The 12,421-nt window shown below is 46.1% G+C and overlaps 1 protein-coding gene across 2 annotated transcripts in view; it reads left to right on the top strand.

The window, feature by feature from the left end:
* The window catches only part of POMT2 (protein O-mannosyltransferase 2), a 47,694-nt gene that overhangs the window by 5,144 nt on the left and 30,129 nt on the right, over nucleotides 1-12,421 (top strand). For both annotated transcript variants that reach the window (XM_067729331.1, XM_067729340.1), the window contains exons 2-5: nucleotides 2,968-3,052; nucleotides 7,531-7,635; nucleotides 9,385-9,493; nucleotides 11,627-11,735. In XM_067729331.1, coding sequence (XP_067585432.1) covers nucleotides 2,968-3,052; nucleotides 7,531-7,635; nucleotides 9,385-9,493; nucleotides 11,627-11,735 — 408 coding nt within the window. The remainder of the gene's footprint in view (nucleotides 1-2,967; nucleotides 3,053-7,530; nucleotides 7,636-9,384; nucleotides 9,494-11,626; nucleotides 11,736-12,421) is intronic.

The raw sequence follows: 12,421 nt of genomic DNA on the forward strand, positions 1-12,421 counted from the left end.
TTACTCCAAGGGATTGAGTAGGGTGCTCGTGTATCCAGTAGGACTTTGAGCTTGAGTCCCTCTCCTCCCCAGAGTTCCCCACCACACTAGGATGGGTGTGTATGGCCTTCAGTCCCCTTTAGGGACAGGGAGGCCTTAGCCCCACCTGTAATCATCTTACTCTTTAAAGAAGCTGAGCTTGTGCCAGAGGGGGAGGGATCACGGGACACGGAGGGACGGAGTGGCTCTGAGCCTCTAAGCAAGGCACACCTTTGGCTTGAGCACACAGCTCACCCGAGAACCTTTCAATGTTTTCATTTTACCCAGAGTTCTGCGTTGAATAGCAAGGTCCTTACCACTGGCACCGTTAAGCTTGGGGCCTCCTAGGTTCATCAGCCCGTCCATCTTGCCTTTTGGCTGGGACTGCTTAGCCTATTGCCCCAGGGTTGCGATTATATCCTTTCCTCCTTTTGCCCAGAAGGCCGTGGGCAGTAACCAAGGCAGCATGCAGACTGTTTGTTTCAATCCTGCCTCTCTCCCCTCAACCTCATTCATAGGCAGGACAGTGGGGGAGTCTTACTACCTGCCTTCCCCACCACTTGGGCAAGAGCATTCACCACCAGATTGCAGGACGTCTTCTCTTATCCCCTCACCCAGTCCATGATGGCCCTTGTCCTTTCTCTTAAGGAAAGCTATGACTCAGCATCCTATGCTTGTCACCGAAACTATCAGGGTTTGGGGTTTTATTTTTATGCTACTTGCCAACTAATGAGTTAACCTGTCAGTGTTTTATGGATGCTGGCAGGAGACAAAGTCCTGGGTCAGAGACAAAGGCCTTTATTTCTCACAGCACAGCAAGCAGGATGAGCATCAGTATGTTGGCATCAGTTCCCCTTGCCCCCAGTGTCCCATGTGATACCCTGGGTCTGGATGAATGCCTGCACATGCAGGGGGTTGAATCACAGCTGAGGAGTATTGATCTTGGGGAATCCGCTGTTTTATAATAAGCAGTAAACAAGACTGCTCTCTGTCCCAGAGGGAGACGTGGTGTCTTCCTCAAGGTTGCTGCAAGCATAACCCTGAGAAGTGGCCTGAGTAAAGAGCAGCCAGGACCTTGCATTCTTGGCGTAGCCTGCAAGGTCTGCAGAGCAAGAGAGAGCCAGAGAAGACCGTCCATCCCACCGCAAACATGCAGTAAAAGCCAAGAGGAAGCGTGACTATTGCTACCAGTTTTACTTGAAGTAAAAATCTTACACCCCTGTATCAATATGTTTCCAAACAGACTTCAAAACTAACCACAAATGTTGGGACAGTTTAAATAGTGCCCAGCATGTGTGGGACTTTATAGTCTGTAAAGTTCTTTCCCATGTGTTACCTCATACCTGCCTCCCTGCGAGGTGGACTGGCAGATGTTACTGTTGTCTTCATCACGTAGATGAGAAAAGAGATCCGGAGAGGGTGAGTGATTTTGCCAGGTCATGCTCCCACAGTGGGTGGCGGAGCTGGGACCGGATCTCTCTTTTTTCTGCAAATGTATTTTGTCACACTGCTTGGAAGGTACTTTTCTGTTTGACATCGCCATGTCACTGTCCTCATTTCATGTCAAGCCATGTGCTTAGCAGACGCAGAAGTAGATTTACCCTTCTGCCTGTTTATTAGACCCAGTGTGTAAAACACACAAACAAAAAAAAGACCCTGCATTTTTGGTAAGAGCATGTTTTGCCCCTTATTCTGTAGGACAGTGATAACTACTTATAAGAAGCTGACCTGGGGATGGATAGTCACTAGAAAGCAACTGTTCTTCTTAGCTGCAGGGAGAGATTGAAAAACAGAAATGGCCAGGTTCTGCTGGGTTACTAGCCTGCCGCTGTGAAGCCCCCGTGTAGGGTGTAGGTTTACTGTGGTTGTGTAGAAGAACAAGATTTTTGCATTGTGTCTAAAAGCTAGTGTATTAGAATCACTTACTTGCAAAATAATTTTTAAATAATTTGTAAATAATGAGGATAGATTTTTAGACTGGTTGTTAACTTAGTAAGAAAGCCCTCAGTTTTTATATACTTGTTAGTTCATTATAATAAGGTCAGTGAGTTCATAGTTAGCAGGTTAATTATCACAAGGTTGGGAGCAAAATCAGACTCCAGGCACAACCATGGTCTATAGGCTCTTACTGATCAGTAGCCCACAGTGTAGTTTGTAACAGCAAGAGTAATGTAGTTTCTAGTAGCAAAAATAGTCTTAGGGTTAGAAGTTAGCAGACTTGGGGCTTCCCTGGTGGCGCAGTGGTTAAAAATCCACCTTCCAAGGCAGGGGACACAGGTTCGAGCCCTGGTCCAGGAAGATCCCACATGCCGTGGAGCAACTAAGCCCGTGTGCCACAACGACTGAGCCTGCGCTCTAGAGCCTGTGAGCCACAACTACTGAGCCCATGTACCACAACTACAGAAGCCCACGCACCTAGAGCCCATGCTCCACAACAAGAGAAGCCACTGCAATGAGAAGCCCTTGCACCACAACGAAGAGTAGCGCCCGCAACTAGAGAAAGCCCGTGCGCAGCCACAAAGACCCAATGCAGCCACAAATAAATAATAAATAAATAAATAAACTTATTTTTTAAAAAAGTAGCAGACTTGGAAGAAAACTCTCATTGCAAAACTTTTTATAGTATAGGAAACTCTTCGCCTTTTTAAAATAAATAGAAACTCAAGATACAGAATAAGTATAGATTTAACTTAAATTTATGAAACTGGTTGGTAAGTATTTGCTAGCCTTTCTCAGCTGTCTAAATGAAGATTAAGGAACAGCCTGATGTCTTGCTTCCTCAAATCACTTGTGTCAAAAGCTTTTTTTTTTTAAATCCAGATTTTCTCATTAACTGCTTGAAACTTATAACCTTTGGTTTTAACTGTAATTTTAACCATGCTTTATTAAGGCTGTTTGGGTTGTATGATAATTTTAAGAATTTCATTTCTCTTTCTGTTTTCTTTTTAGTTGGGATGAAACTCACTTTGGAAAAATGGGAAGTTACTATATCAACCGCACCTTTTTCTTTGATGTGCACCCGCCTCTGGGAAAGGTGAGCAGTGTGGTGAAGGACGGTGCTCTCCTAAGAGTTGGAGCCAAGTCTTAGATTTGGATTTAATTCTTGGGCTTGTAGAAAGAATTCCCTGACATTCCAGAACAGCTGCTTTCATGGGAAACCTTTGCTGTTTTTAGGAGTCCTCTGGGCTCAGAAATGGAGAGAGATTCCACCAACTGATGGATGGATAAACAAAATGTGGTATTATCTATACAATGGAATATTATTGAGCCATAAAAAGGAGTGAAATATTGACACATGCTGCGACATGGATGAGTCTCATAAACATTATATTAAGTGGAAGAAGTCAGACATAAAGGGCCACATATTATATGTTTCCAGAATTGGCAAATCCACAGAGACAGAAACTAGATTAGCAGTTGCCAGGGTCTGGGGGGAGGGAGGATTGGGGAGTGACTGTAAATGGGTGTGGAATTTCTTTTTGGGGTGATGAAATAGTCTGGAATTAGGTAGTGGTGATGGTCGCACAACCTTGTGAATAAACTAAAAGCCACTGAATTGTACACCTTAAAATGGTGAATTTTATGGTATATGAATTTTACCTTAATTGAAAAAAAAAAGAGATGGAGAGAAGGAATCTGTTACATAAAAAGCAGAAATAGCTTGTCCACGAGGGCCTGAAACTCCTTCCCACTCCCCGTTCCCAGCGTGCACGTTGTTTGACTTGTTCCTTTCACATGATGTACAATTAGAAATTCCACCAATCAGAATTCATTTTACTCTCTTAAAAACAAATACCCCTGAGAAGGCTAATGGATTAGCCTTGGCATTTCGCTCAGTCCTTTCTTCCTAACTGGAGGCTGAGCTCTCTGGTACTAAGGGGACAGGAATTTGCCTGGTATGAAGATGGGGAGTGTTCTTGGAGCGTGGAGTACTTGGGGATGAAGGCAGGGGGTGAGGGGTGGCAGGGGTGGTGACTGTGACAGGTGGGCTTAGGGGGAAAGCACCAGAGCATGGGGTAGGGACCAGGGGCAAGGCCCTGCAGGTGGGAGCGGTGGAGAGGAAGGTGGGATAGGTGGCCCTTCCTTCCTTCCTTCCTTCCTTCCTTCCTTCCTTCCTTCCTTCCTTCCTTCCTCCCTCCCTTCCTCCCTCCCTCCCTCCCTCCCTCCCTCCCTCTCCGGGTCTCAGTTGTGGCACATGTGATCTGTAGTTGCGGCATGTGGCCTCTTAGTTGCGGCATGCAGGATCTAGTTCCATGACCAGGGATCGAATCCGGGCCCCCTGCATTGAGAGCGTTGAGTCTTAACTGCTGGACCACCAGGGGAGTCCCTAGGTGGCCTATTTCAAAATTAGCTCCGAGCCCAGAGAAGGAGCAAAAAATGTAATGCCTCTTTCTGTCTCCTTTAAAAGATAACAACAATAAGATTGGAGCAATTGAACAGTCTCTTTTAGTCACTTTAGATGCATTAACTTATATAATGCTTAGGACAACCTTATGAAGTAGGTACTGTTGTATCCTCATGTTACGGAAGGGGAAACTGGGACTCAGAGATGATAAGTAGTTTGCCATAGGGATTAAAGCTAGTAAGTGGCAGATGGTAAGGTTCAGACTGGCTTAGAGTCTGCTCTGTTAACCATTATACCACTGCCTGATGAACTTGCCTTGCCCCAGTATTCGGGCAAGTACATCTGTTACCGCTGTAGAATTAAGCCACAGAACGTGCTGAATATTTGCACTGGGCTAGCCTGGGACCCAGCCCGCCAGTAGAGGAGGAAACCTAGCCCAGTCTTTCATCTGGGGACTGCCTGTCTGTTTTTGGAGTCTGCTAGTGTTCAGCACAGTGAAGGCGTGTGGAAAACACTTGCTGATTTGTTTTTGCTGAAGCCTTCCCTTCCTCACATGTGGCCCCTGTGTGGAGGGAGGAATGTGAGGCTCCTTTCTAAGGCTGCCCCCAGAGAGTGTGATCCATTTGCCCCTCTCATTTATCTCCTGATGGTCCTGTGCTCTACCTGGATAAAAGAGTGATAAGCAAAGTAGCTTTCATAGGTTCTGAGGCCAAGTCAGTCCAAGAATCCAAAAGCCCCATGAAGTGGTGAGTAGAACGTTTTCTCCTACAGTACTGACCCCAATACCTGCCTCTTCACACTGGTCCCAGCCCTGGGCGCCAGGGGCTCCAAGGAAATAGGTACTTTTAAAAGAAATAAAAATACCTGCACATAGCACAAAGTTTGATCAGTACAGAAGGAAATAAAAGGTCAAAAGTTACCTTCCCTCACAGTTTTATTCCTCAGAGGCAGCCAGAGTCACCTTTATTAACAGTTTCTTATATATCCTCTCAGAAACTTTATACAAATATAAGTGTGTATGCATTTCTACACACATACATATTAGCACACGGGAACAGCACATTATATATGCAAATGGGATCAGGCTAAAATTGTTGAGCAACTTGTATTTTAAACATAATATATCTTAACTTCTTTCCACATCAATACATAAAATGTACCCCATTCTTTTTCATGGCTGTAGATTATTCCGTTATACAGTTGCGCCATAAATTATTTTGCCTCTCTTCAACTGGTGGGCATTTATGTTATTTCCAGTTTTTAGCCATTACAAAAGGTAGTGCAATGAACATCCTTGTACATTTATCTTTTCATAGTTTTGCAGGTGTAGCCAAAAGAGCCTCAGTGGCTGAACTAAAGAGTCAAATAATATGCATATTTAGATTTGTGTTGGACATTGTTAAGTTTTCCTGCAAAAATGCTGAGATACTACATACTCCCACCAACAGCGTATGAGGGTGCTTGCTCTCCTCACCTCGTTGCCAGCACTGGTATGATCATACTTCCAAAATTTTGCGAATTTGAGAGTAAAAACTGGTATATCACTGTTTTCATTTGCGTGTCTTTCTGAATTACGTTGAACATTTTTCCATATGTTTTTTAGCCATCTGTGTTTTGTTTTCTATGAAAACATTTTTCTAGTAAGTTGCCCTTATTCTTATTGATTTGAATGAGTTCTTTAGTTAGGAAATTAGCTCAGGGCTACTTTTAACCTTATGGAAACTGAGAGGGAGCTGAATTTTGAATGCTTGTTAAACGCTTGTCAGAGTGCTAAGTGTTTTGCCTACAACATTACCTCTAAGCCTCACAACCATCTGCAAGGAAGGTTTTATCACCTGTAGGTAAGAGATTATTATGATCAGAGAGCTGGTATGGGGGGCTCTGATCCAAACCGTCTGTGCATTTCTTCGCTCTACCAGACCAGCCAGGAAGTCTGGGGATTTATGCCAGCACCAGGCGGGTCTGTTCTCTGAGATCCCGGGGGGAAGGGACATTCATTTGATTGTCATTTGTCAGTTTAAGTTCACCTGGGTATTCGGATGGCTCTGTCTTCTCAATACCTTATATTACTTTACATTAAATTAATTAATATTAAATTAACTTCTGGACCCTGGGATTCCTTTTTTTTTTTTTTTTAAATAAGGCTTCATAATAATTTACTGCTGAACTTTGGCTTCTGTACCTTGACACAGAACTACAGAGAGTGACTGTGTTTAGAACTACTTAGAGGAAAAAGTGAGCTGGTTAGTGGTCCAAATCCAAGCCCGCACAAGCAGCGTCGCTGGGAAGGGCTTTCCCTCCACACAGCCAGTGTATTCTGCCCCTCCACACGGCCGAACCCGAGCACAGGGGTCAGGCCGAGGCAGCCTGGGGCTGTTACAGATGCTTCATATCTGCTGACAGTTTTTATGTTTTAGCTGCTTCTGATTACGTGTGTGGAAAAGAAAATTTTACACTGTTGACGGTCAAGGAAAGACAGAAATGAAGAGGCTGACCCTCTCGAACGTTTTGAAGGACTTACAGCTCACAGTCTAAGTTTACAGTTGATTTGTTCTGTTTTGGGATGTGCCGGGTGGCCTCCCTTTGGAATACTGGCGGTAGGAGAAACCAGTCCCAGGCCTTTTGGCATTGTTTCCACTGGGACTTCTCTCTTCCCCTCTGGGGAAATGCATCTGTGTTTGCATTCTGCTTTCCCATTTTCTTCCCTTCTCTCTATTCCTGGTGTGTAGCAACTTGGCCACTTTCCTCCCTTCTCATTCTGACTTGGAACCTCATTTTCTTTTCAGTGGCCCAGTCTCCCAGGAATCAGCCCCTGCCCATGGCCTCCCCCATGAGCTGTCGTGTTTTACTTCATAACAAATGAAAGAAGGCTGAATGAGAGAGCCCCTCACTGGCCCTGCCCTTCGAATTGTGGGATTTTTTTCTTCCTAAATACTCAGTCTGCACTGTTCCCAAGAACTTGGCCTTAACACAAGAGAGGATTTGTTTCAGGCAATGAGCTCTGTAGACAAAAGATTCTTTGCTCTGCAACAGCTGCCGGAGAAAATGTCACAGTGGGAGCTCCTTCTATGGACAGTTGTCAAGGGAAGCCAAGGTCTGGGCGCAGCTGGAGGGAAGTTCAGGGGGCGGAGGCATCTTCTCTCTGAGGCCTCTCCTTCTCTCCTCAGATGCTGATAGGCCTTGCTGGCCACCTGACTGGATATGACGGCACCTTTTTGTTCCAGAAGCCTGGGGACGAATATGAGCATCACAGCTACCTGGGAATGAGAGGAGTAAGGCTTCCTGACTTGCTATTGCCCGACTCAACCCTGGGGCCACACTCAGTCAGAAATGTGACAGCTGGAAGCCCTGGAGTGGTGGCAGGTGTAGATAAGGGGACTTGGGTGGGGGAGCATGATTGGACCTGTACCCTGTAGTAGAGATTCAGAGCTGGGGTGGGCGGGAAGGGAGAGGGAGGCCACAGATGATACAGCGATGACACAGACAGGAGCAAGCGCACCCCGTCACCTGTTCTCCTGCCAACGTGAGGCATCAGATTTCAGATCAGAGGGCAGCCCGGGACTCAGGCAGCCAGGAATCTCCTGCAATCCCAACATTGGCCTCAGCACATTGGTAGGCTACGCGTCCTTCCCCTGCAGCCACAACTGCTAGGGTGTTGCCTACCTCTGAGGGCCTTTATTAACATTTCAGCATCCCCACACCCATGTCACCAGGTTCTTCTTTCTTTCCCCACGAAGGTGTCGGGCACACAAGGGGTTTTCCAGTCTTTTAAGGGAAGTGTGTGTTTGCCTGGTCCCTCTGTGCTCTGAGTCCCAACACCAGCCTTGATGGGGCACGGCAGGGCCTGAATACCCAGCTGTCTGGGGACCTTGTATCTGGACCTGTGGAGACTGTCCTCCAGTGTGGAGCTCTCAGAGCAGGTAGCATTTACACGCCCCTTTCCTCAAGGAAACTGCTTTATCAGAGCAGTTTAGATAAATGCCATGGGATTACTTGGGCTAATCACTGGCTTGTTTGTGTGGTCATACCATTCCATATTAAACAAGAAGTGTCCACTACCCTCAAGTTCATATTCTTAAGTGATTCTGTGTCTTCCTAATGATGTCTGAATACCACATAGCATGCATAATTGGATATAGGCCTGACTCACTGTGAACTTGCTATGGAAATGAGAAGGCCAAATATATCAGCCCTGTTCCCTTTCACACTAGAGCACATTGCTTTCTGCTAACAAAAAGTGACAACCCAAATGTGAGAATTTCCATTCCCCTGGGTTTGTCTGATTACTTTTGATGGACAGGGTAGGGGGATGGAGAGAACACTGGTGGTTAAAAACAAAACAAAACTGAAAAACAACCCTCCAGATGCTGAAGTGTCAAGCAGTCTTTTTTCTAAAATCAAAATACAACCTATAGATTAAAGAGTGATTCCTGGTGTGATTGAATAAAAGGACCAAGGGAGAAATAACAGAAATAACATTAGAGTTCTCTAAAATATTAAAACACCTTCAGAGAGGTATTTCTCAACTTGCACCCAGTTTCATAACAGAAGCTAGTGTTTATCAAGAACTTTCTGTGTGGTAATAAACTTTAACTCATTTAATCTAAAAAGTAAACCCTATGAGGTAGGAACTCTTAAGTTTCACATTACACAGAAGGAGAGGCTGAGATACAGAGACGTGACTTTGTCAAGGTCACAGCTAGCAGTGATGGGACGGTCCATTCCCGGAGTCTCCCACTTGAAATCGTGGGCCGTCTTGCCCACACCTCCCTGGCTGAACTTTGCTGATTTCTTGTCAGTGCACAAGTTGGTGCTTAGTGGGAACGTAAATGTTGCTTGATTTGATGCTTCACTGTTACACCACCCCTTTCATATTTAAACATATTGCAGGTGATTTTAGGTCACCAAGTCATGCCATCATCAGGGCCCTCCATCTTAAAAGATTAGTTTGTACCAAGCCAAGTAGGTCCCTGATGCTTTGCTTAGTTAGTTACTTGACTGCTTCTCCCGTCCTTCCATAGTTCTGTGCGTTCCTCGGCGCTTTGCTGATCCCCTTTGCCTACCTCACTGTACTGGAGCTGTCCCAGTCCCTCCCGGCAGCGCTGCTCACGGCTGCCCTCCTCACCTTTGGTAAGTTGTCCTAGACCACGTGTCTTGGGATATTGACTGCCACGCTATGAATGTAGCTGGAAATCAATATACTTAAAGATTCTGTCTACGGGCCCAGTTCTTAAGTAACTTGAGGATTGGGTAAATGTACTACAAGTCTCCTTTTATTCACCAGTAATACTTACATATATAAATACTTATATGTAGCAAGCCTTTATATTTTATTGGAGTGGTGAGTTGGTATGGTAATCCCAAGGAATAGATTATCTGCAAGTTATCCACATTTGAGTTTGGAATGGATAACAAGTTTATGTGTGCTTGTGTGTGCGTGTGCGTGTGTGTGTGTTTGAAGGAGGCTTACAGTTCTAATTCTGCTTCTCTTAGGTTACTGTCAAGATTAGTTTGCATTCCTTAAACTAATTTCAACTGAATGCAAAGGTAGATGCCACAGAAGTAGCTGGGTGGCAGAGGATAAAATGGGAACTTTATTTCTGTGGATAATTCTCACATGGCTAATTGAGAGTTGATCCAGAGAAACTGATCCTGTTTTTAGCCTTGCTCATATGAAAGTGAATTCCTGACCTCATAGAGCTTAACATTTGAAGAAGTCCAGACCAGTTTAGGTGGTTAATTTAGGGGCGATTCTGGCTTTGTTCTTTTTTCTTTGTCTTCGTTGGGTCTTCGTTGCTGCGCGCGGGCTTTCTCTAGTTGCAGTGAGCAGGGACTACTCTTCGTTGTGGTGTGCGCGCTTCTCATTGCGGTGGCTTCTGTTGTTGCGGAGTATGGGCTCTAGGCGCTCAGGCTTCAGTAGTTGCGGCACACAGGCCTTAGAGTATGTGGGCTTCAGTAGTTGCGGTGTGTGGGCTCAGTAGTTATGGCTCGCAGGCTCTAGGGTGCGCGGGCTTCAGTAGTTGTGGTGCACAGGCTTAGCTGCTCTGCGGCATGTGGGATCTTCCCGGACCGGGGATCAAACCTGTGTCCCCTGCATTGTCAGGTGGATTCTTAACCACTGCACCACCAGGGAAGTCCCTCTGGCTTTGCTCTGACAGATAATGTTGCAAGACTACAGGGTCTCTTTCTAGAGGACCGGTGGCTTTTCCCTTGGGTCTTTAACTTCCCTCTTCAGTTATTCGTTTATTCATTTTTCATTCCACAACTATTTTCAAGCATCTACTCTGTGCTAAGCCACTTTCTTGGCCTCAGAGGATACGCTGATGAGACACTGCTATCATGGAGCTTGTTCATTAGTGGGGCAGATGATAAAAAAGCAAGTAAATTAAGTCTGTAATGTAACACCTTAAGCAATAAGTACAATGTAGAAAATAGGTAGGGTAAGGGATAGAGTAATGGGGAGTGATTCTGTTTTAGGCAGGGTGGTCTGTGAAGAGCCCCCTGAGGAGGTGGCCTTGAGCAGAGACCTGAGTGAAGCCAAAGATTAAGCCATGCAGAGATCTGAGGGAAGAGTGTTTGGGCAGAGGAAATAGCATGTGCAGTGGTCCTGGTGCAAGGCGGCACTTGGTGGATTCAGGGAACAGCAAGAAGACCAGTGAGGCCAGAGTAGAGTGAGTGAGGCAGAGGGTGTTGGGAGAGGAGACTGGATAGGTGGGGAGACCATGAAGGCTTTGGTGGCCGTCTTGAGGCTGTCTGAAGGAGCTTGTTAGTCTGAATGAGATGGGAAGACATTGGAGGACTTAGGCCAGGCCATGATGTAATGAAATTTTGTTTAAAAGAAAAATCACTTCAGCACCTGCATGGAGAATCAACTCCCAACGGAGACTTCATATGAAATGGTAAGATTCTTTCCCGGGTGTATGTAGTTTGTGGCTGCATAAGCATGGTAGCAGAACTCCCTTTCTGATGGTGGAAATTAGCAGGAGCCCTCATCTCAGGATCTCTGTATCTGAACGCATGACATGATCCCTTTGTGGGGCAAGGGCCTGGAAGCAGTGTGAGATATTCTTTCATATCATTGGGATTTGGTGTACCCCAAAGCTGTGGCCTTCCACCTTCCAGATGACTCAGTTGCCCGTCTAATCTTGACTGTACAAATGCAACTAAGCACAAGGGGGACTGTTTCTTACCACTGGGGTGTTTGGTTCTCAGGGGGGCCCATCTCTGATTCCACTTTTTGACCACTGAGCTCATGTTTTTCAGACACAGGATGCCTCACTCTGTCCCAGTACATCCTCCTTGACCCCATCTTGATGTTCTTCATCATGGCTGCCATGCTGAGCATGGTCAAGTACAACTCCTGTGCCAACAGGTCAGAAACACCATCTTTGGGAGGGGGTGTCAGAAGCTGTGGCAGCTCTGGAATTTATATAATGGCCAGGGACAGGGTGGGTGTGATGCCTAGGGTGGGGGGCACCAGAATACGTATTGTCTGGGAACTGTTTGTCTCCCTGCCCTCAGTGGTTGCAGCCAGTCCTGACTTGGTGATGGGAATAAGGTATATAAAGTTTGGCTTGAAGGGTCTACGTCAGTCAAGAGGATCCCTGCAGGCCCCAGTCAATTCTAAAGCTGTTCTGGAGGGCCTGGCCTGCTTCCAGAATAGTCCCTTCCAGATCATCCTTCTGCCTCTGAGAGAGTAGAGTAGGTCATTCATTTTATTCAGACCAAAAGAGCTGGCTCTGCTAAGGCTTTTTCAGAAGTCACCTTGGTTTCGCCACAACCAAGCAGTGACCACCAGCTCTCTCCGGATTTATCTTCTACTTGCACCACATCCCCTTCCACCTGCCATTTCTTTTTTTGTTGTTTTTTTTGTTTTTTTTTTTGCGGTACACCGGCCTCTCACTGTTGTGGCCTCTCCCGTTGTGGAGCACAGGCTCCGGACGCGCAGGCTCAGCGGCCATGGCTCACGGGCCCAGCCACTACGCGGCATGTGGGATCTTCCCGGACCGGGGCACGAACCCATGTCCCCTGCATCGGCAGGCGGACTCCCGACCACTG

This window comes from Pseudorca crassidens, chromosome 1 (assembly GCF_039906515.1).
Source record: "Pseudorca crassidens isolate mPseCra1 chromosome 1, mPseCra1.hap1, whole genome shotgun sequence".
Classification (NCBI taxonomy): Eukaryota; Metazoa; Chordata; class Mammalia; order Artiodactyla; family Delphinidae; genus Pseudorca; species Pseudorca crassidens.